Source organism: Phoca vitulina, unplaced genomic scaffold (assembly GCF_004348235.1).
Source record: "Phoca vitulina isolate PV1807 unplaced genomic scaffold, GSC_HSeal_1.0 scaffold49, whole genome shotgun sequence".
NCBI lineage: Eukaryota > Metazoa > Chordata > Mammalia > Carnivora > Phocidae > Phoca > Phoca vitulina.
The window spans coordinates 310,523-335,754 of record NW_022589752.1 but is presented as its reverse complement, the minus strand read 5'-3'; the positions used below and the strand labels follow the sequence as shown (position 1 = coordinate 335,754).

Genomic DNA, 25,232 nt, shown 5'->3' with positions numbered 1-25,232 from the left:
AGAACCATTCTTCCATCACATGAGCAGTAGAGTGAGCTTGTTGACTAAACCCTTTGGACATTCTTTACATGGTCCCACCTTTGCTCCAGAGAAAGGGAAAGTCCAAAGTAGGATGTAATTTTCTTTTAAACAAGAAAACAAAACAAAATCTCCTGCCATAAGTAATCACCTCTAAATATTGACTTTTTAAGCCCAAGTTTTATTTCCCTGTGGGAATGACTGCATAACTCACAGCCTGTGAGACACTTTCTCACAACCACCCATTCAAAACAACCAGTAACACCCACTTAGAATTGCACTCTCTCACCCATTTTAGGATCCCCAATACATAGGACAATTATAAGCATACCTCAGATAGGGCACCAGTTCCTCCCAGGGACCTGTCACTCTCAGACACTTACAAATGCTAAGCACTTGGCCAAGGCACTGAATTTGCTGTGTCATTGGCAAACTGGAAAAAAGAGGTGGCAAAATGCTGTGATTTGGGGTACAAGATTTCACCTGAAAAAAAAAATGAGCTTCTTTTCTTTGTTCCCACTTGACTGAACTTCTAGCATATATTAAATACAGTAAAATATTATATTGGAAACACAAGGCATCTAGGCTTTTGGCCAAAAAACTTAGGGAAAAAATTAGCAAGCCTAATATTTCATGAGAAATTCTTGGCTTAAACAATATTTTAATAAAGCTTAGCTATGTGTGCCAATAAAGCAGAGAGATGACATAATGACTTATGATTTAAATATCATATAATTTCTGTAATGTCTAGTACCATCTTGTATCAAACAACATGAGAGAAGCAAAATTCCTGGGGGAAAGAAGAGCAATGTGAAATCAATTCGGATATCAGTAGAATGCATATTGCATAAACCATCTCATTAAAAAATTTGATGAAAGGATAATTACAACTAACATATTGAGCAGATATGATATGAGCCTTATAAGTATAATCTCATTTAATCTTGACAAAAATTCTACGAGGCGAACATTATCACCATTTTATAATTGGGGTTCAGATTGGCTAATTTGCCCAAGGTTTAATGGAACAGAGATTCAGGCAGTCCGACCCCAAGGCCCACACTCCTGGCCATGCGCTAGACTAGACTGATGATTCAGTTAGTGAATCCATTGAGTTCTCTTGGAAATAAGTGCTTTACATGGTCTGTGATATATAATAAAGAATAATTATGTTAGCCTATGGAGAATATATTGAAAAAAGAAACTGGACCAGGAATTAGAAGACCTGAGTTCTAGTCTTGTTTCTATCACATATTGGATGTGTGGCCTTGGATTAATCATTTAAAACCTGAGTTTCCATTTCCTCATTTGCAAAAAGGAAAACAAAAAGGCGGGATAACTACTCTGTCAGCTTCACTGAGTTTTTGTGATACTCCAATTAAATGGCGATGAGAGGAATTTTATAATTTGAAAAGCACATTCTGACATGAAATATCAGTATTGAGAATCCACTACATATACCACATCTTAATATTATTATGTGGGATTATTTTGTAAGTCACAGAATAAACTTTTTCCCTCTTAAAAAATTGATATGATTCCAACTTTACAATGGTGAAATGACATACTCAAGCTGAGATATGATACAAAAATGGCTCTAGAATATTGAAATCCTTGGGGTTCTGGAAAGGGCAAATGCAAAATCAGTCTGTTGGGGTATAACCTAGATCTCCTGAAAAGTGAAAAAAAAGCAACAGAATTAATTCACATTCAAAATTAGAACCACATGAGAAAATGAACCACCATGATGAGAAGCAAGAGACACAACAAATAGGAATATTAGCACAAGAACCAGAAATAGTAAAACGATCTATAAGAGATTTAAAAATATGTATGTTTGCCAATAAGGATGTAAAAATGTGCTCAACATCATTCTTCACCAGGAATGCAAATAAAACAGCTAAAACTACAAAGACTGACAATAAATCACTGAAACTGCAAAGACTGACCATAGCAAGCTCTGGTGAAGCTGGACCTCCCCATACCCCGCTGAAGGAAATGTAAATGGCACAACCCGTATGGAAAACAGGCAGTTTCTCTAAGCCTAAATATGTGCCTATACCAGGATTCAACAATTTCACTCCTGGGCTTGTATCCAAGGGAAATGAGTGTTTATGTCCACAAAAAGACTTGTACAGAAATGTATATAGCAGCTTTATTCATATTAGTCTGAAAAGCCCCAAAACAGCCCAAATGCCCATCAACAAGAGAATAGACAAGTAAATGGTGGTTTCTTCACACAGTGAAATACTCACATATAAAACAATGTAACCAAACCTCACAAATGCAAAATCAGTACAGGAAGTCAGGTGCTGAAGAGTACCTGCCGTAGGAGCCCATGCACACCCACTCAAGCAAAACAGACAAAAGAAGTCATAACAGAGTTAGCTCTGGGAGGGAGCAGTTAGTCCGCAAAGGCGCAGGAGGAAACCTAGGGTGATAGATGACATATTTTATGTCTTGATTTGTGATCCACGTGGCAGTTATATGGTTGTATGTACAGGTTTTTAAAAGGTGAGAAAAAGATTAATTTGGAATAGACAAATGGAACTAGTAAAGAAAAGAAAAGAGCCATTAAAATTAAAAGTTCAATGGACAGGTTAAACAGCAATTAAGCTTAGATGTTGAGAGACTTCTTTCCAATGAAAACAGGTCTAGAATGTATCCAGAATGCAGCACAGAACAAACTGATAGAAAATATGAAGCATAATGAAAAGATATGAAGGACAGTATTAGAAGGTCTGAAATAGGGGTCTTAGAGGGGAAAAAGAAAAACCCAGAGTGAAGAGGATTTAAAGAGCCAAGAACTATTCCTTAAAAAATTCAGACTCAGATGATTTCAAAATTATTGCACTTTTAAGGAGCTAATCCTTATCGAATTAAACTATTTCAATCCACAGAGAAAGAATCTGCATCAATTCTTTTTACAAAGACTTATAACCTGGGATGCTTGGGTGGGCTCAGTAGGTTAAGTGTCCGGCTCCTGATTTCAGCTCAGGTCACGAAATCAAGCCCAACGTTGGGCTCTGTGCTGGGCGTGGATCCTGCTTAAGATTCTCTCTCCCAAGGGGGAACCCTCCTACACTGTTGGTGGGAATGCAAGCTGGTGCAGCCACTCTGGAAAACAGTATGGAGGTTCTTCAAAAAGTTGAAAATAGAGCTACCATAAGATCCAGCAATTGCACTACTGGGTATTTACCCCAAAGATACAAATGCAGAGATCCGAAGGGGTATGTGCACCCTGATGTTTATAGCAACAATGTCCACAATAGCCAAACTGTGGAAAGAGCCAAGATGTCCATCGACAGATGAATGGATAAAGAAGATGTGGTATATATATACAATGGACTATTATGCAGCCATCAAAAAGAATGAAATCTTGCCATTTGCAATGACGTGGATGGAACTGGAGGGTATTATGCTGAGTGAAATAAGTCAATCAGAGAAAGACATGTATCATATGACCTCACTGATATGAGGAATTCTTAATCTCAGGAAACAAACTGAGGGTTGCTGGAGTGGTGGGGGGTGGGAGGGATGGGGTGGCTGGGTGATAGACATTGGGGAGGGTATGTGCTGTGGTGAGTGCTGTGAATTGTGCAAGACTGTTGAATCACAGATCTGTGCCTCTGAAACAAATAATACAATATATGTTTAAAAAAAAAAGGAAGAAGAAGATAGCAGGAGGGGAAGAATGAAGGGGGGGAATCGGAGGGGGAGACAAACCATGAGAGACTATGGACTCTGAAAAACAAACTGAGGGTTCTAGAGGGAAGGGGGGTGGGAGGATGGGTTAGCCTGGTGATGGGTATTAAAGAGGGCACGTTCGGCATGGAGCACTGGGTGTTACATGCAAACAATGAATCATGGAACACTACATCAAAAACTAATGATGTAATGTATGGTGATTAACATAACATAAAAAAAAAAGATTCTCTCTCCCTCTCCCTCTGCCCCTCCCCCTGCACACTAGCTTTCTCTCAAAAAAAAAAAAAAAAAAAAATAGGGTCGCCTGGCTGGCTTAGTCGGTTAAGCCTCCGGCTCTTGATTTTGGCTCAGGTCATGATCTCAGGGTCCTTGTATGGAGCCCAGGGCTTGGCGCTCAACAGAGAGTCTGCTTGAGGATTCTCTCCCTCTGCTCCTCCCACCACCATCCCCCCCCCCCCCCCCCCGGCCACACACTCACATGCTCTCTCTCTCTCATATAAATAAATCTTTAAAAAAAAAAATTAATTAAAATTAAAAAGAGTCATAACCTTCATCCAAAACCAGGCAGAGAGAACAGACAATAATACAGACCAATCTCACTTATAAATATTGATGCAAAAATCCTAAATAAATATTAGCAAAAACAATTCAGCCTTATATTAAGATAATATATCACCATGACCACATGCAGTTTATCTCAGGAATGTAAAAACTATTTGACATTTTTTAATTCAGTGCTTTAATTTACCATATTAATTGGCCAAGGAAAAAAAAAAAGATAACTTTGATATATGCTAAAAAGGCATTTTATGTAATTCACCATCCATTATTAATTTTAAAAACCTAGAAAAGTAGAAAGAGCACACTACCTTAAAATGATAACTATGTAAATTATATATTCTGGAAGCATTTTCTCAAAATCACTAAGGAGAAGAACATGCCTGTTATCACCATCGTTATGGACTACTGGCCAGAAAATACTAACAAAAGCAGGTAAAGAAAATATTCAAATAACAAGTGATAAGTTAATTAAACACTAATTAAGGAGGTTGTATCAAAGTTATAATTTTTTTTAGAAAATATTGTGTTTTAAGTGTATCAGCCTGTGCTAAATTCTTTACATACTCACCTCATTTAATCTATACAACTATGAGAGGTAGATGTTAAAGTGTCCATTTTCCAGAAGGGGAACCAGGATCAGAGTGATGAAGTATGTTGCCCAAAGCCACCAACTAAGTAAGTGGCAGAATGGGCAACTGATCCCACATCTTTCTGACTCTAAAACTCTGTGCACTTAAACAAAGGATTACGGCATATTTCATGCATCTTCCCCAGTTCCTCAATTTTTTTTTTTTTTAAAAGATTGACCCAACTGCACAATAAATTTCTGTAGGTTTACAGAAAGATCATATTATTACCCCATTTATTCTAACAATAAGTAAGGTAATTTGGCATTTTAAATTAGTAACAAATATCAAATATTTAAATCTAATATGAACCTGTTTAGAAAAATGACTTTGTGAAAGCTTTCCTGGCACAGATAATTTTTACCTAAAGGAAAATCCAGGTCACTTAATAGCAGGAAAAAAAATCCTGGCCAATGATCATGGAGTCTAAATATCACTTTAAACCTCTATAATCCCTTCCGCAACTGGCACTTTTGAAAGGTGGCAACAAGGAATCACCCTACAGAGAGTTGTGGAAAATGTCAGATTTCTCTTTTCCAAGTACCATTTGAGTCACTGAGTTTTCAAAACATTGTGACATGAAAGTTTAGCAATACATCAGGACGTTGTTCGGAATTGCTCTTTCCCTAAGACCTTCAGAAAAACCTGTGAAGACGTCCTATGGCAAGAAAGATCCCAGGCTCATGTGAACTTGCCTTTCTTTGGCACAAGAATATCAAAGCATTAATTTCAAGGCCTGGAAAAACGAACAGTGACAGCCACTATTCCTCATCTTCTCTTGGAGGAGACCCCACCAGCTTTATTTAGTACTAGCATTTTGTGCCCTGCTGGCAGAAAATAATTACCACGGGTACTTTCTACTTGACTGAAGAAACCACTTTTATCTTGGAGACATTAGTATAGTAAAACAGACAGGTTGACTTTCTAGGTCTTTATTTTACTACCAGGGTCTTAACTGGCTTCTTTTCAGTCCTCAGTGTCTTGATTCAATTCAAGAGTTGAGGAGATACCAGTACAAGTGTTGGTTAGTTAGCACTCTCAAGGTCAATGAGGTCTCAAAAATAATTCTCAAGTCTATAAAATGATATTGTCATGTCTCCTTAGGTTAGGAAAGATAGTTAACTAATAGTTAAAGGAATCTGTGGGTCTATACCTTTCCCCCTTCCCACCTCCACACCCAGCTCTGAGATCTTTTGGACCATCACCCAACCAAAACCAGTCCACTATATGAATAAGAACTGACAACTGATGAGCCACTACATTCTACCTCTGAAACTAATAATACACTGTATGTTATTACATTGAATTTAAATGATAAAAAAAGAACCAACATTTATTAAGTACTTACTACAGGCCAGTAAGTACTGAGCACTTTATAGGGATTGTGTCATCTTGTCCTCAGGACAATTCTATAAGTTTCCTATACCTGACTGAGCAAGAGAATCTCCAGGGGAACTTTTATTAGAACTATTTAAAGCTTTTCATTAAAGATATTTTCATTTTGGGGCCAAAGATTTTATATCTTATTCTATCCTTACTCAATAAAAGCCTGGAGGGGCATAAAATAATTATACCAGGCATTTCTCATGTAGCTGAACAATGGAGTAACAACCATCCCTCTGAGATACTGTCCAGTGAGAAAAGCATAGGATTTGGGATTAGATGTTTTGAGTTTGTTGTAGCTTTTCATCTCCTAGGTATTTGATTTTAGATAAGTCATTTAGCTATACTCTAACAGACTCACGTGTAAAAGGAAGAAAACAACCCAGCATAGCCATTATCAAGGATTAGGTCAATGTTTTTCAGAGCTTAGTATATGCAGACTCTATCTATTCTTTGGGTAAATGGAGAGATGGATAGATCAGTGAATTCCCTTGCCACTCTTCCCAACTTGTCTACTTTTTCTCTTCTCCATTCGATATATTGATCTTGTTCTGTTCTTAGAATACACCAAACCATTTCCCTTATATTTGATCTTGAGCTGCCTGAAGCACTCTTCCGTCCCCACCCCACCGCACCCTCCCCCGTTGATCACCTGACTAATCTTTTGTTCAAATTCCACCTCTTAAAGAGGTCTTTTCTTTTTTTTATTTTTCTTTTTTAATTTATTTTTTTTATTATGCTAGTCACCATGCAGTACATCATTAGTCTTTGATGTAGTGATCCATGATTCATTGTTTGCGTATAACACCTAGTGCTCCATGCAGTACTCGCCCTCTTTAATACCCATCACCAGGCTAACCCATCCCCCCACGCCCCTCCCCTCTAAAACCCTCAGTTTGTTTCTCGGAGTCCATAGTTTTAAAGAGGCCTTTTCTAAACTGTGTATAAAATTGCCAATTTCTGGCTCCAGTTACTTTCAATACTGACTCCCCTGCTTTATTTTCCTTCTAAATCTTGACACCATTGATAACTACATAATGTATTACTCGTTTACTTGCTTGCTCACAGCTTCCTCCCCAAGAATGCCTTGGTGCAGGGGCTTTGTTTTGTTCACCTAGATGTACATTAAAAGGTAGTGATTGTTATTAATGCCTCCCTTCCTGACTTGCTGATCCATACCTGTGAGCTGGCATAAGTTTAAGGAGCTGAGCATGCAAGCTGAATGGATTCTTTTGCACAAATGGTGCTGATGGTTATCCTTAAAGAAATGGGGTGGCCTAATTTCAAGGACAGTGAGGTTTTTTTGTACATAAATAGATACATATCTCAAAAAGAAATATTCTCTAAACTCACTGGAACAGATAAATAAGAAGAGTTGTATTGTCATTCCCATTTCATGATAACTCAAAAAAAGTGAGTTTATAACATGCTGTTTTGATTACTAGTTTATGTAACAGTTTTATTAAGCTGATTCCCAAGCAATATGTTCCAAAGTGGTTTATATGAGGACACTAATAAAGCAGCATACCAAGCAAATAGACCAACCGTTATTTGGGCTGCTAACATAAATCATTTCCATTGTCATTTTGAAGACTCTCCAAATTCTTACGTCTAATATGGCTCAGGAAGTCCAAGACTTCGAAATTCACAAGTCTAGTCAAAGGCAAGGTCATTAAATGCCAGGACTTCACCCTTAATCTAGAGAGTACTTTCAAGGACTACACTAATTTGTACTTGATAAAGCAGCAGACAATTGGAAAAAGCATCAGCCTAATACTTTCTCCACTTGTTTGAAGGCACCTGACAAACTTTGTTTTTAGGAGAACAGGAATTGCAGAAATGTCTTTATCCACAAATAAAATGCTCATAGGGTCTAAAAGGAACCTAACAGATGTTTACTTAAAAGTGAACAGATATCCTTGAATTGTTTCCCAGTTGCATAAATTTCTCTGGTATGCAACATGAACAGATTCTAACAGAATTCTTAAAGTCTTATAGTCAAGAAAATCATAAGATTTTAAAAGTTAACTCTGTTCTAAATTTATTACTGGTCTCCTCAAGAGTGGTGCACAAAGTAGTCTTTACTCTTGAAAGAACAAATAGGAAAATTATAGAACAGTTAAGAAAACACCTGTAGCTTTTAGGGGATGATAGCAAAATAGTGATTTAACAAGTAGACCAATAAAGAAGCCCTAAGTAGTAAATGTGTTCTTAAAAAATTAATTTCCTTAACAAATATCTCAAGGTAAATTTAAATGTTCATATTTGGGCCATAATATGAGAAGAGGAAGATCAAAAGGGAGAGAAACTGGATATCAATCAATAATAAATACAGTTGACCCTTGACCAACTTGGGGGTTAATAGTGCCAACCCCACCTGCAGTTGAAAATTCATGTATAACTTTTGACTCCCCCTAAAAACTTTACTAATCACTTGACTTTGACGGGAAACCTCATGGATAACATAAACAAGTCTGTTACCATGCATTTTGTATGTTTTATGCATTATATACTGTATTCTTACAATAAAGTAAACTAGAGAAAAGAAGACATTATTAAGAAAATCACAAGGACGTGACGTAATGAACACTGGATATTATATAAGACTAATGAATCATTGAACTTTACCTCTGAAACTAATAATACACTATATGTTAATTAACTGAATTTAAATTTAAAAAAATAAAAAAACCCAGAAAATAACAAGGAAGAGAAAATACATTTACAGTACTGTACTGTATTTATTGAAAAGAATCCACCTAGAAGTGGACCCGCGCAGTTCAAACCTGCGCTGTTCAAGGGTCAACGGTATTTCCCGGTCACAATAAATACCACAGTCAGCTCTGATTTTTCCCTCTCCCACTACTGATTCTGTGTAACATTCCTTTTGTATATATTTGCTTATTAGCCCCAGAGCTCACTTCTTCTCTAATTAATATAATAGTTTCCAGTATCCCCTTCTGCCAATCACAGAGTTTTGGAGCCCAAGGAACTCTACTCAGAAATGCAACTCCCAAAGCCATTATATCCCCTGCTTCCTGATCAGTCCTACTAAATCAGACTTACTGTGTTGTTTTCTAATCCAAATCTTTCCAAGGCTTGTCTCTACCTACTGAAAACTGCCACGCCTCCTTTGTTGAACATTTAAGGCCGTCTATGCATTTATTTTCAAGTCCCCGGACGTGGTTTTCAGCCTTGCTTTTTCCATGCATTGGTTCCAGAGTAATTTTTCAGCACCTCTGTCATTTGAGCTGTGATAGGCCAGAGGCTTAGGACACAAAGATAAAGAAGCCCCAGCCTGGCCCTCCAGCAGCCCTCAGTTTCATGGGGGGTGAGTGATGGAGGGGACAAGTACATGAATAACCCATGTGTTGAGAAGAGTGGTGACAGAGGCTGCTGCCCCGGCAACCCTGGACTCAGGCGTCCAATCTGGCTATCTTATTGACCTTGCTTCATCAATGCTATTTCATTTAGTGCTGTGACTAAAACGTGGCCCACTCTGGTCAGTACTCCACAATTTTGTCCCTGATGTTTCCTCTCTGTGGAACATCCTTTCTTTGCTTTTCTGCATACCCCAAATATATCTGGTCCGAAGACTGGATCAGATGTCAATTAATCCATGAAGCTTTCCTTATTGTCTTTGTCTTAATATCTCTCATTTGAATTTCTATGACACTTTGGTTGTATTTCCCTTTCTCGTTCTAATCACATCCTTGCTTATATTGGAGTTTATTATCAAAGTCTTGTTTCTCTTACTACAACTGTCTGCCTCTTCAGAACAGCAACTATGATTTTATATATAAAAACCTAAAAAAAAAAAAAAACAACCAAATGCTTCAGGATGAAAATGTGCTCAGTGAATGTTCCCTGAGCTAAAAGAATAAGGAGTAAGTTGTACACTAAACTCAATTGTAAAACAGAACAATGAGGGGATTAACTAAACAAATCGATTCCCACACACTTAGAGTAAATCTACTACATAAATTACTGTAAATATTAACATCAGTAGAGATGAGAGCTGCCACTAACAGATTGCATTTCCCGGCTGAAAGGGGTTAAGCAGATCTATCCACAATGGGAAAAAATTCTTCATTGCCTTTATTAAAGACTAATTTTAGGTCTTTTGGTAATTAAATGAACACACTGTTTATGCTCCATACGCTTTCTGCCCTGAGTCTTGGAAAATACGTGAAATTTCCAAGAATTAAAGTTTCCATTAACACAAATGCCAAATCAGGAGGCCTGACCTGTGGGAGAAAGCACATTTGTCTTTGCTGGAGCCTATTCAAAAAACTATAGAAAGATATTTACTATATAACCTTTCTTGTGCGCAATTGCTCTGTTTTATCATTCAGATCATCTAGACAAGATGAGGAAGCTGCAACATTTCAGAAAGTAACCAAGTACTGAAGAATGACCATTTGAGTTCTAAAGTGTTGACAGCTATCCCTTTTTTGGGGTAAACTTTCTCATTGGAAGAGACCTCGACTTTTTTTTTTTCTTTCTTCTTTTTTGGGGGGGGGGTCGTTGCGTGCGAGTGTGGGTGTGTGTGCGCGCTTAATTCCCTGAGAACTAGCTTTGGCTGAAGAAACACTTTACTTATAGTGGGTTCCAAAACATCTTCCACCTGTATCATCCCCACCAGATGGAAATTTAATGTAAATAAATGTGTGCACACAGCTTGAACACTTCGGAAAACTGTTTTCTGATCTCTGTATCTGGTTTTATTCAATCTTAAGTAGCCCAGTTATCTACCCAGATTACAAAATAAAAATAAAAAATAAATTCTCTTTACGTCAGTGAACTTGGACTCATAAGTTCTCTCCTGAGCAGGGAGCCTTTTAAAGACGAGCGGGTCAAGCTGGCAGCGGGGGGTCGCAGCTACTGGGAAAGAGCTGGTTCTACAGGTCCCGCCCTCCCCACCCTCCCTTTGCCCCTCCCTCTGGCCGGCTCCTCCGCGGGATGCACCTCCCCCCACTCCCCTCCGGCCTCCACCTCGCCAACTTCGGCAGCCTCGGAGGTCTGGCGCGCGTCAAAGCCGGAACTGGGAGGCTGATTTGTGGAGCATCACCCCCAAGGTCCTCTCCCCCCCCCCCGCCCCCCCGGCCCCTCCTCCGTTCGGAGCAACGGCCCGGGGAGTAGAGCCCAGCAGGGGGAGGGGAAGATCCACACCCATCCCCCTTCTTCTAGCCCTCCCGCATTCAGATTCAATTGCACCTTTTATTATTTTAACTCTTCTCCCTAGGACACGCGGCCCCCGGATCTGTCCCTCCGGCGTTCGCGGTCCCTGCACCCGCGCGCCGGGATGGGAGAGCGAGGGACCTGCCCGCGGTCGGCCGGCGTGTGTAGGGAGGTGCAGCCGCCGCACCCGCTGCCCAGAGTCTGTAAGTTTCAACGCTCCTCCCGGGGAGGGGAGGGGGAGGCTGTTCGCATCCCGGCAAAAGATTTAAAATGCCAAACACAGCAGAGGTTTACAGTGTTGGATGGACTTTTCGGGGCACACTCTTTTAACTCTATCTGCAGCCCGCGGGCTATTGTCCGGGCTTTTCCTGCAGCTTCTATGTTTGATCCCTTCGCTGTAAAGTTTTCAATTAATAATATTATGAATTCCACTGGGAATTTTTCTTCTTTTTTTTAAAATGCAATTCATACTTCTTTAAAACGTAAAATACTTCTTCATCATTTTCAAGTTACGGAGCACATCGCTTATTATTATTTTGTCAAATTTCACTAAGCATGTTATTTATACTGCGCAAGAGGCCACCGCCTTTTCTTTGCGTACTTCTAAAAATAACGGAGGAAGAATTTCCTCTCTCTACTTTTAATATTGCTGTATCGTCTAAATAATAAATGGATCGTGATACCCAGCTGGCTTTAATTTTCATCATAGACGCCGCATGTTTGTATCTTTACACTAATCTACAGACGCGGTTAATCTCGGAATTATTGTTGAGCCTGCTGTTTACAGGAAGGCTCCTGGTTTTGTTTAACTAAGGCTATGCCCTTATGTGTTCAAAACGATAAGGAAAATTGAAACAGTTCCGATTCAGACCAAATAATTTCTTCTCTGCCATCCCAGAACTCAAGCACAAACTAGATTCGTGTTTAGATTGATAAAATCATACCTTAGCTTTGCATGTCACCTAGAACGTATGGACATATCCCTGAATGCAAGAACTGAAGAGGTGAGGAAATGGGAGAGGGGAAAGTTTTAAATCGTCGTTTCCCTTATGCAGGAGGACGTCCCGAGGGAAGGAGAGGCAGGTCAGAGACAGGTGAATAGGCGGGCTATGGTGACGGGACGATGTTGGCCAGAAAGAGCATCATCCCCGAGGAGTATGTGCTGGCGCGCATCGCGGCGGAGAATCTGCGCAAGCCGCGCGTCCGAGACCGCCTCCCCAAGGCCCGCTTCATCGCCAAGAGCGGGGCATGCAACCTGGCGCACAAGAACATCCGTGAGCAAGGACGATTCCTGCAGGACATCTTCACTACCTTGGTGGACCTGAAATGGCGCCACACGCTGGTCATCTTTACCATGTCGTTCCTCTGCAGCTGGCTGCTCTTCGCCATCATGTGGTGGTTGGTGGCCTTTGCCCATGGGGACATCTACGCTTACATGGAGAAGAGTGGAATGGAGAAAAGTGGTTTGGAGTCCACTGTTTGTGTGACTAATGTCAGGTAAGAATGCAGTGGGATGAGGCAGGGATTGAAAACGGTATAGAGAGAAATATTAAACTGCCCTTTTTCTATCACAGTTATTTTGTTGAAAGCGAAATAAAGCATTTGCTTTAGTACCTTCAGACACAAAGAAGTAAAAAAAAACTAATCTAACACATTAAGAATCTTTTTAAATGCAGCTTTATGGATGAGGAGTCTCTGAAAACGTGGAGCTTCAATCCTTCTGATACTATATCAGTTATTTAAAGAATGGTTGTGGTTCAAAGGATTACACAGAGTTCCTTACTAAAAAAAAAAGCACACATTCAGTATTTAGTATGAAAAAATTGCTGTGTCCACAAATAAGTATCTCTGATCGACAAAAAATATTGTGCAAATGCTAGTAATATTTTTCCCTGACTTCTCTTACCTGTGACATTTCCAGAAATCATGAGGAAAATGGGAAAATACTGGTGGAGAGGTATCCTAGATTAAAAATCCACTAAAAATGAAATAAATAGATATTAGCCCTTCCTTATCAAGATTATCTTAAATAGCTGGTTGCTTGCATTGGATTCCAAAGTTTAAAAGTTATGCTAAGATGCAGAACTAGAAAAAATTAGTTTTTAATGGAAATTGGTCCAAGTTTTTCATGGAAGAGATTATATAGGAGTGAATTAATGTTGTGGTTTTCTTTACAAGTCTTAATAGAATAGGAACAAGACAGTCCTCAGATTGCCTAACGTTTGCTTCTTTCTCTTATATTGTGTTTCAAAAGTAAGTAAAATGAATTTGATTTCAGTCATTCCCCTCATATTTTCACATGGTCTAAGAACATTTAGTTGGGATGATCTGTCTTTTAATTTGTTTTGTTGGAAGACAGAAAGAGATCATTTATATCAATTGCAAAAATATTCACTCTTGAAGCGAAACAATGGTAATAATACTGGAAACTTTGCCAGGACATTTTCTGAGTAATGTTCCAAATTCACATAGTGTACAAAGCAAAACAACTTGAACAAGCACCATTCTGCCAGGCAACTGTAAAGAATGAGACCTTTACTGACCCTGAAGTCTTCTGAAATTAGCATACCACTGCAAGAAGCAGAAACCCAGACTGTGAACTTGTCTGTCCTTAGTAACCGCAATGCCAACGTATGAGGGAGGGATGCAGCATTTGTGTGCCGGGATCACACGTCACAGATTTCAGCTCGGATTTTGAGGAGAGAAAAATATGTTGAATTGATCTATTGCCTTTATCACCAAGTAGCTATTATTTTCTTGTCTTGAACTTTTTACAAAGTTTTGTCTCCAAGAAAATATAGATGAAAAATGTTGGTGATCATCAGCATACCAGATACAAAGGAAACACTTAAAACACTGTGTTTATGTTAAACACATTTGTTTAACATAGCATTTGTAGGTCAAATATCATTATCTATAATATTTCTCTTTAAGAAATTTATGGGCACTGATATTGGTGAATCACTTCCATATCAAGATAAATTTTTAATAAACATGAGGTAGACAGTCATAAAAAGAGATAATAGAAACAAAAATGATAAGCCTCGAAAATAAATGACAGATTTTAATTACAAGACAAATATGTTGACTTTTCCTGTGAAAAAGGAGTCATAAAGCAGTTTATTAAAGGTGTATCATCAATGTGACATCCTTCCCATGATTTTTTTGGAAAGAACTTATGGAGTGCACTGGTTGTTAAAAGCTGTTTTAATGTTAGCTCTCATTTTTCACCCAGATGTGTTCTGAAGCATGTTCATTCCCCTGATGCATTCCTTCTGCTGGGAGAATTCAGTTTACTGTGAGAAATGGTGTCACAAATACAATGAGATAAAGTTGATCTTATTAGCGTGACAATTTTTGCATTTTTAATTGCACTTCTTACCTTAAAAAAATTACTTGACATCTTTTAAGGTTAAAATCTTGCTAATTTTATTTTAATGTTATGATACTGTTTGTGCTTTAAGCTCAACATACAGCTTAATCACAACAAACCGTACATAATACAATTTTTTCACCAAAAATATAGAAACAAAAAATCTCTATTCTCTCCCAAAGGGGATTTAAAAGATGCCTAAAAGTGTTTCTTATTCTTTGCATTTCCTTTCAGAGGTTTAATGTCCCACCATTTCATCGAAATTAGACACACCTTATTGTGATGGTTACTTACCAGTATGTCCAAATAACATTTTACCGTTCTTATTTTAGGATGGCTCACTTTCCCTTTCATGTGGATGACTTTTCCAACATGAGTCAGAAAATAAACCAACATATTTCTTCTTATTCAGCCTAACTCCCTCTGTAGCAGAACAAACAAGCAACTGAACACTTTCATCTTTTGAGAGTATGACAGGTGTCCATAAAAGGTTGGGTCTTGCTACCATATAATGTTTAGAATTAAATTCATTCATAAAATAAACAATATGTAAAATATGGCACTTGAATAGTCCCTCAATCCATTAAAACGAAACATTTGGGAATATTCATCCCCAGGCTGCTCCATGAAGTATATAAACGTTATTCGAAATCAGCGTTGGGTCCAAGCCCCTCCCCTGGGGTCCATTCTTATTCTTCACAGAGTTTTTGGATCATACAACACATCTGTGTAATTCGTGCAAAAAGCAATCATTGTGGTTCTCCATGAATCTTTTTAGATGCAGGGGTTAAAGGGTTAAAAAGGCAATTTTCACACCCCACTTAAAAGTTAATCTAAAGAGTCATTTATGCTTACCGCTCATGGTGTTGCACCAAAGTGCAGTGTGTCTACTCAGTATTCAAATGTTTAAGCATTTTGCTGGCTCGTTGTACATGGCATTAATGGATAGATTATATGGATAGCCTATGCATGGTTAATCTTCTGTAAAATTAGAGACGTTTGAAATTGGCAGTAGGGGTAAACACAGGACTAACCCTGTTTTCGTTAAGAAGTCACAGCAGTATAAGATATGTAAGTTAAGTAAATAAATTAATCTTAAGAATAACCAAATGTGGTGCATCTTAAGCAAGGGGATAAATCAGACTTCCCTGAGAGCTTTTCAAAAGTCTTAACCCAGGTCAACCTTGGACCTACCAAATCGGTGTTTACATTGAGATATATGGAAGAGATGTACAATTTGAAAAAGCTTCCCAAGAAAATACTGACACTTGTTCACTCTCCCTTTGCCTCTTTCAGAGCACCAAGCCAGAACTGAGAGGATTCAAGTTCTCCTCAATTATGTGATCTTGACACAGTTACTTACTAATCTCTGCCTCAAATTTTTCCTTTAATAGCCTCAGTATTCTCTAGAATTAGAGAACAAAATGAGACAATCAATAAAAAAAGTTTTCTTTCCAAATGGCAAAACATTAAATCATTCTTTTTTATTAAAAATACTAGTACTTTTGAATGATGTGTTTTGTACCACCTTTTGGTAGCACTGTGTTTTCTCTGTATAAGATACACAATAAGTGTTAACCAATGAATATGATTTTAAGGGTTATAAATAATAAAAAGTTCACTTTTTACTCAGGATCTTTCCACGTGACTCCAGTCACTGCAACTCAGATATGCAATAAATAATAAACATCTACCTGGAAAGAAGTTTCACCAAGTAAACTATGACATTGTGAAAGTATTTCACAAAGTAAAATATGTCTATAAATACAAGTATGTATTTATTATTTTAACTTATTATTTTAATGCCTTCATATAAGTAGGCCCATCATTACATGACACAGAAAACAATAGAACTGTATTCCAGAAGTCTGGGAGTAGATGCATTCCGATGAGAGAGAGAGGGAGAGAGAGAAAGTGCTTGTGTTTAGAATCAAGCATTTGACAAGTTAAGTTGCCAAGTCTTTCCAAAAGCATTTAATAGCCTTTGGAGGAAGAAAATGGAAAATTCAGCTTGGCATGTTATTTCATTATTCAAAATGTGATCTGATGGCACTGTTTTCTGATATCATTCCTTACAGGTCTTTCACCTCTGCTTTTCTCTTCTCCATTGAAGTTCAAGTGACGATCGGATTTGGAGGGAGAATGATGACAGAGGAATGTCCTCTGGCCATCACAGTTTTGATTCTCCAGAACATTGTGGGTTTGATAATCAATGCAGTCATGTTGGGCTGCATTTTCATGAAAACAGCTCAGGCTCACAGGAGGGCGGAAACCTTGATTTTCAGCCGCCATGCTGTGATTGCTGTCCGAAATGGCAAGCTGTGCTTCATGTTCCGAGTGGGCGACCTAAGAAAGAGTATGATCATTAGTGCCTCAGTGCGCATCCAGGTGGTCAAGAAGACAACTACACCTGAAGGGGAGGTGGTGCCTATTCACCAGCTGGACATTCCTGTTGATAACCCAATTGAGAGTAATAACATTTTTCTGGTGGCCCCTTTGATCATCTGCCACGTGATTGACAAGCGCAGCCCCTTGTATGATATCTCAGCAACTGACCTCGCCAACCAAGACCTAGAGGTCATAGTGATTCTGGAAGGAGTGGTCGAAACTACTGGCATTACCACACAAGCAAGAACCTCCTATATCGCTGAGGAGATCCAATGGGGCCATCGCTTTGTGTCTATTGTAACCGAGGAGGAAGGAGTGTATTCTGTGGATTACTCCAAATTTGGCAACACTGTTAAAGTAGCTGCTCCCAGGTGCAGTGCCCGAGAGCTGGATGAGAAGCCTTCCATCCTGATTCAGACCCTCCAGAAGAGTGAACTGTCCCACCAAAATTCTCTGAGGAAGCGCAATTCCATGAGGAGAAACAATTCCATGAGGAGAAACAACTCCATCCGAAGGAACAACTCATCCCTCATGGTGCCAAAGGTGCAATTTATGACTCCAGAAGGAAATCAAAACACATCGGAATCATGACAGCAAGCCAACCTCAAGAAAATCTTTTATCAAGTGTTGGATGGTTTAGGCAAAGCACTGTCAGACTGCACCAGAGCCGGAACACACTAATTTGTTCTTCTATGTCTTCATGCACCAAATGATACTCATATTCAAGCAACAGCACTTTCTGTGTCAATAACCAGTAACACAAGGTGGAGGATTCATGGCTCACACTTGTCTCACACATGTGGTATTTGCAGTGACATGCTTCTATTATGTATAGGAAATCGTATGCTCTCCTTTCTCTCAATTTGAAACCCAAGAATTCCGTTCATAGTAATAGACCTTGAATACCAAAGTTGGCCAAGGAATGATTCTGTTTGAAATGCTTAGTGCTTGAAACCACAGATCTCTCTGTTTCCATTGGTCACTCTGAAAATGCAATTAGGATGGGCAGGGGAACCCCAAAAAGGTGCTGTTAACACCTCTTGTGTATCAACCAGTATGTTGCCTTCTCCTTTTTCTAGATGCTGCGCCTGGTAAGAAGCCTGAGGCAAAAACTGCTTCTCTCTAGTTGCTTCTAAACTGATTGTGTTCAGTCACTTACTTCTTCACAGTGACCTTTGCAGGTTTCTTCATCCTCCTCGTTGGCAGAACTGGACAGAGAGCTTTGGAGAAAAGCTAAGAACATTCCTGTCTGGATATTAGGACTGGATTCCCAAAAGTGACAATTATTTCTTTTGGCTTCTCACTTCTTAAAAGCCCCCACAGGGAAATACTGTATTGAATATTTTATTAAAATATTTTCTTTGTATTCACTGTAGCTTTGTGATTTCTCTTTCACAAAATCATCCCTAGTCAAAGCTCAAGGAAGAAAAAAGCATTTTTAGAGGCATGTGAAAGAGATATCATACAGTGATAACACCTCTCAGATCTTCCTGTCTTTGAAATTGTTTATTCCAAGGGAACTACAATTTTTGTTTCATTTTGATTTTATTTCCTTCCAAGATTTGAAAAGTTTTCTTAGCTCTTCTATCTGAACCTGATGTATCATGGAAATCTTACAATGTTTTTTCTTTGGATCTCCAACCTCCCTTCTTAAAACTCTGCTCTCTTCCTGAATTCAGGCCTGGCATGTATTGGTTTAGAGTTATTTCACTTGTTAAAGTGAGATTTTCTATCAGAACTTGATCTAATCATCCTTAGCTCTTGTTTCTTCAGGGAAGGGATGAGGGCACCCAGGGAAGCACTAAGTTGAGAGACTATGGGTTTATGCTTCTATTTTACATACCTGAACATCGGAAAGCTGAGCTCTTGTATAGCATTTTACACCGATTTGGGGTTTGTATTTATTTTACTTCATTGATGAGCATTTGAAATAGGCAGGTAATCATTAATATATTCAAATCCTACCTTAAACAAATGACTCACGATTCTAACCAGATGAATGGAAATTGTTTCTTGGGTTACTGAGTTAATCATTTCTGAACAATTCTAACCACTCTTTGAACTCCAGACTCATGTATCAAGCAGGTACTTGAAGCTCCACCTGGATACCCAATATGCATTTAAAATGTGCCTAAAGCCAAATGCCCCATTTCCACTAACAAAACCTACCCTCTACCCCCAGTCCTTCTTCCAATCAGGCCAAAACCTGGGAGTCATACTTGACACCTCTTTTTTATACCTCACATGCCATCCATTAGCAAAATCTGTTAGGTCTGCTGTCAAAATATATCCAGCATATGAGCAATTCTCTCTATCTCTACCATTTCTTCCAGAGTCCAAGCTGGGCACTCATTACCCAGTATATATGGATGCAGCTGTACCAACTGTCAGAATATTAAAACACTTTTGAATAGGATGCCAAAGAAAGAAATCTATCTTAACAAGAGCCCAACAGAGGCTTCAGAGATGGATATCAGACTTCCTAGCAGTTCTGGCACTGATGCACATCCCCCACCCCCGCCCTGGGGCAGCTGAGCAGAGCCAGAGGGCAGCTACCGCAGCAACAATAAGAGTATGGAGGATGCCCACTCGCAAGCTAGTGTTAGTGGAGGGGCGCAGGCTGCGGGGCGGGTCATGTTGGGGCATAGTCAGTCAGACTGAAATACAGGATTTCTGAGTCCAAGGGATAGAGTGCCCTGGCACCCAGGGGCAAATCTAGCTAGGAAGCATGAGCAATTCCCCGGGCCCCCTTCCGGCTGCAACCAAATGCTAATGACTATCAATTCAATGGGGAAGTCGATCAAAGTGTTTAATGGAGCCTCCTATGTCTAGTCGTGGCTCGGGCAGGGGCATCATTTAGCTGGTGACCGCCACAGCAGAGAGAAGGTCACATCCCAATTCCTAAAAATATACAAATGTTCTAGAGTAATACAATGATTTGAGAACCTATTTTTGCTAAAATATATTTAACTGGCTAAAAAGGTTCAGGAACTATTTAGTTTAGTTTTAGAGAACAAGAAGACTCTGCATGTGTGTGTGTGCGCGTGTGTAATTTTGACGTATGTATTGAATTTAAGTATTATTTTATATTAAATATTTAGAGTCTCCGCTTCCACCCTAGTCTTCATACATAGTCACAACATTCTTTTTTTTAAATATTCTATTTATTTATTTGAGAGAGAGAGAGAGAGCACAAGCAGGGGGAGCGGCAGGGAGAGGGAGAAGCAGGCTCCCCGCTGAGCAGGGAACCAGATGCAGGGCTCAATCCCAGGACCCTGGGATCATGACCTGAGCATTGATCATCCTTAAGGCAGACGTTTAACCAACTGAGCCACCAGGCACCCCACAATATTCTTTTCAATACTACTACACCACACCTCTGCTTAACACCCTCCTATGGCTTTCTGTTTTTCTAAAAATGAGAACCAAAATCTTTCCCAAGGTCCATGAACCATTCCAGCTCATTATTACCACTCTTGCCTTCCACCATTTCCACTCTGTACCACAGGGGCCTTGCTGCTCTTTGAAAAGGAACCATACATACTTTTGTATCATGGGTTTTCTTCTACACGGAGCATTTTCCCCATAGAACCTCCTGGGCCTGTCCTATCATTTAGTGACTAGAGTGTCATCTCATGAGACAGTATAGTATTATGGTTAAGGAAATAGACTCTGCAGCCAGACTCTCTTGGTTTAAACTCCAACACTTAGCAACTGTGAGATCTTGACAAATTAATTAATTTCTTTTGCCTCATTTTCCCCATGCATAAAATCAGAATGATTATAGTACCTACCTCCTAAGTTGTTATAAGGAGTGAGTTAACACTTATAAAGGGCTTAAAAGACTAATTGATTTGCCCAGAACAAAAGCTTGAAATGAAGGACTGCTTCAAAATTAATTGCATTCTTAGTAAATGATTAATTCAATGCATTACATTTGTTCTCTAGGACAGAGACAAAAGATCTTTGCCATGTAAATCTGATCTGTTAAATCTGCAGCAGAGACCTTACATCTGCCCACTTTTTCCTGATTCTTTGATACCTGCCACTTGCGTGTCATCAAATAGCGTAATGTGTAAAATACTATAATGTGTAAAAGGGAAACATTTTACGTACAGAGGATATTTCTGGTTTTACAAATCTATCATTTATTTATTCATCCAATAATAGATAGTGAATGTCTGATATTTACCACCTGGAAAAATAGCTAGGTGTGTTTGTTTTTGTTTTTGTTTTTTTTAAGAAGGACTAGAAATTTACAGGTAAGATAGGTGCTGATTCTGCTCTTAAGTAATCTGAGATGGAAAGTATGAGGAGAGAAACACTGGCTTATGTACCAGAATTACAGAAAAGACACTTCCATCTCAAAATCAAGATTAAGATCTACTCCTAGTTACTGAGCAGGCAAGGGAAGACAATAAAGATCCAGATCTGTTGCCCAGATAGCTTTGCTGAGAGCGAGGTGAGAAACGAGAACACTGTTCATGCTTAGAAATGATTTTCTCCTGCTTTACCTTAGCCCCAAACCACAGTTTTCTTCTACAATTCCTCATTATTTGCCACTTGGCTCAAGATTTTTTCTGAGTAAAAATCCCGTTTCCCAGACCACAGACATTTCTAAATCCCCTGGCCAAGGGTTTTGGCACATAAGTGTCTCAGAACCAGCAATGACTTAAAGAAATGACCTCAGTTCCCAAAGTCTAACTCCCAGAGAAGTTTTAGCCACGTAGTCAACACAGGGGAGTATTCTTTCCCCTCCATCGATAAGAATCATTTTTGTTGTTGTTGTTTAATAATTTGGCATTTAAGGAGCAAGTAGTTTCCTCTTTGAAAATAAATTAATTATAGATGAAGAAGAAAGAATGAAAAGATATCTATATCTCTTGGGGTTCCCACTCCCAACTTTTGTCATTTTCAGCATGTCAAAGGTAGAGGCAGAACTGAAATTAGTGTCTCTAAGGACCAGTGCATTAAAATAACCATAACAAATCCTACAGGCTATTTAAGAGGAAACCCAAGGGCCATGCTCTTCCCATGATCTTTATGCACAATTCTCATCAATGGTGATGGGAATTTCCCCACAGACCTAGGAAGGAAGTGACTCTAATTACACCCCTTGATAACTTGCTGCACAGATTCAAATTTAAGTTCATGAAAATCTTAATTAGCCTTTAACTTCAGATCAAAATATCACGTCAGGGCGCAATTTCATGCCAGATCATTCACATCTTCATTAGTACTCTTTTTTGATTGTCGTCCTAGTTCTCATGAAGATTTTCTTGGCGGTACTGTATGACGCCCTTCCCCCGACTCTTATACTCTCTGGGGTAATTTAAGTGAAACTATTACTTTGCACAGTGTTTATTTTAATCACTTGAGAAAACAAAAATATTAAGGTTGGATCTCTACTTACTATTGGATTACTTTGGTTTGTATTGAATAAATATTGACAAAGTGGAAGATAAAATAGTTATCTGTAAAAGTGAAGTTAAAATAGACTTTTTGTATTTGTCATTGACTGTTGAAAAAAAGCCCACATTCTTCAAGGCTCTCGTGGTCTGATTCCAACATATGTTTCCAGCCTCCTCTCCCGCCTCCCTCCTCAATCCTGCCTCCCTCCTCAACACCTTAGACTGCTTCAGGTTCACTGAATGCTTCATTTGGTCTCTCACACAAGTCTGCAAGTCTCTGAGGTTGAAATCTGAGCTTTTTCTATCTACCAAAGCTATTGCTTTTACAAAACCTTTACAAATCTTCCACCTAACTTACTTCTTCCTTTCCATCATGTGTACCTCTGTGTATTCGTTATTTCATAATAACTGGTATTATATAACGTTTTGATATCACCTTCACCTCTCCTCGTTAGATTAAAAGTCTGTCTGTTCCCAAACTACTTACCACAGTGCTTGCCTAAAATAAATGGTAACAGCAGCTTGATAACTACCTTTCCCCAAATCTATTCTTCCTTTTACAGCAACAGAGTGGTTCAGCTAGTGATACTACCTTCCCCAGACTCTTTTGCTGTTAGTTGTAGCCACGTGCTTAATCTGGGGTCAACAGCCCATGGACAGAAGTCAAATGGACCTCTTCCCATTCTTGATTTTTAAAATCCTGAGCTTATATTTCTCCACCTTCTTTTTCCTTCCCATGGACCAGACACATATGTGGTGGAGACCAGCTTTCACCAGGATAATGAGGACAAAACCCAAGGAGCAAAAAGATGAAAAAACTTGTGACACTAAATGACTTTGTGGAACAGAGTCACACTACGCTGGACTATCTACCTCTAGACAGCTAGTTACATGAGAAAGAAGGAAATATATTTTTTATTTTAGTGGTTTTTTCTTTTTAGTTTTTCAAAATTTGTTCGTATGTTTTGTTACTACACTCAAGCTTAGTGTTTATCCTAAATAATACAGTGCTACATTAGGTCAAATGGCCTTGCAACCCACAGAATGGCAGAAGATATTTGCCATCCTCATATGCTACAAAAATCTCATATCTATAATTTATATAGAACTCTTACAAATCAATAGGAAAAATACAAACAGCCAAATAGAAATAATTGGAAAACAACATGAAAAAGCCTATCACAAAAGAGAGAATCCAAAATGCCAACATACATATCAAAAGATGCTCAATTTCACTAGTAACCCAAAAATGCAAATGATAACCACAATGCAATACCATTTTAAACCACCAGAATGGTTAATCTGGAAAAGATAAAAGCAAGTGTTGGAGATGAAAATGATCATTATATAATGACAAAGGGGTCAAAACATCAAGAAGATATAACAATTGTAAATATTTATGTGCCCAACATTGGTTATATAAGTTTATGATATATAAATATAACATAAAAACATAATATATAAAACGACAACTAACAGAGCTAAAAGGAGGAATAAACAGTTATACAGTAATAGTTGGAAAGTTTTTTTTAAAGATTTATTTATTTTAGAGAGAGAGGTGGGGGGGGAAGGGGCAGAGGGAGAAGGAGAGAGAGAATCCCTAACAGGCTCCATGCTCAGCTTAGAGCCCTACATGGGGCTTGATTCCATGACCCTGAGATCATGACCTGAACCAAAATCCAGAGTCGGACACTCAACTGACTGAACTACTCAGGTGCCCCAATAGTTGGAAACTTTAATAGCCTACTCTCAACAATGGATAGATCATCCAGGAAAAGAACTACTAAGGCAACAGCAGATTTGAACATCACAGACCTAAGACATATACAGAACATTCAATCCAACCACAGTAGAATACACATTCTTCTTTTAAGTGTACATTAAATATTTTCTAGGATAAGCTATCTATTAGGTCACAAAACAAGTCTTAGCAAATTTAAGAAGACTGAAATCATGCCAACTTCTTTTCTGATCATGAAGACATGAAAATAGAAATAACAAGAGGAACACTGGAAAATTCACATACACGTGGAAATTAAACAACATTTTCCTAAACAACCAATGGATCAAAGAAGAAATAAAAGTTTCTTGAGACAAATGAAAATGGAAACACATACCAGAAATTATGGAACAGCAAAAGCAGTTGTAAGAGGGAAATTCATAGCAATAAACACCTACATTAAGAAGCAAGAAAGTCCCAAATAAACAACCTAACTCTACCCCTTAAGGAACTAGAAAAAGAACAAACTGAACCCAAAGTAAGCAGAAGAAAGAAAATAATAAAGATTAAAGGGGAAATGAATAAAAATAGAGAACAGAAAAGCAATAGAAAAGATTAACCAAACTAAGAGTTGGTTCTTTGAAAAGATGAAAAAAATTGAGAAACTTTTAGCCAGATTAACCAAGGAAAAAAGAGGAAGTACCCAAATCAACAAAATTAGAGATGAAAAAGAAGACATTACAACTGATACCACAGAAATTCAAAGGATCAGAAGAGGCCACTATGAACAACTACATGCCAACAACCTGGACAATCTATAGGTAATGGAAAAAGTCTTAGAAATATACAACTTATCAAGACTG

The 25,232-nt window shown here is 38.6% G+C and overlaps 1 protein-coding gene across 1 annotated transcript; it reads left to right on the top strand.

The window, feature by feature from the left end:
* The first annotated feature begins 11,291 nt into the window (after positions 1-11,291).
* On the top strand, positions 11,292-18,550 carry KCNJ8 (potassium inwardly rectifying channel subfamily J member 8). The gene is made up of 4 exons (XM_032432750.1): positions 11,292-11,374; positions 11,542-11,680; positions 12,533-12,974; positions 16,929-18,550. The coding sequence occupies exons 3-4, from the start codon at positions 12,601-12,603 to the stop codon at positions 17,827-17,829; spliced, it is 1,275 nt and encodes a 424-aa protein (XP_032288641.1). The 5' UTR covers positions 11,292-11,374; positions 11,542-11,680; positions 12,533-12,600; the 3' UTR covers positions 17,830-18,550.
* Positions 18,551-25,232: the final 6,682 nt, after the last annotated feature.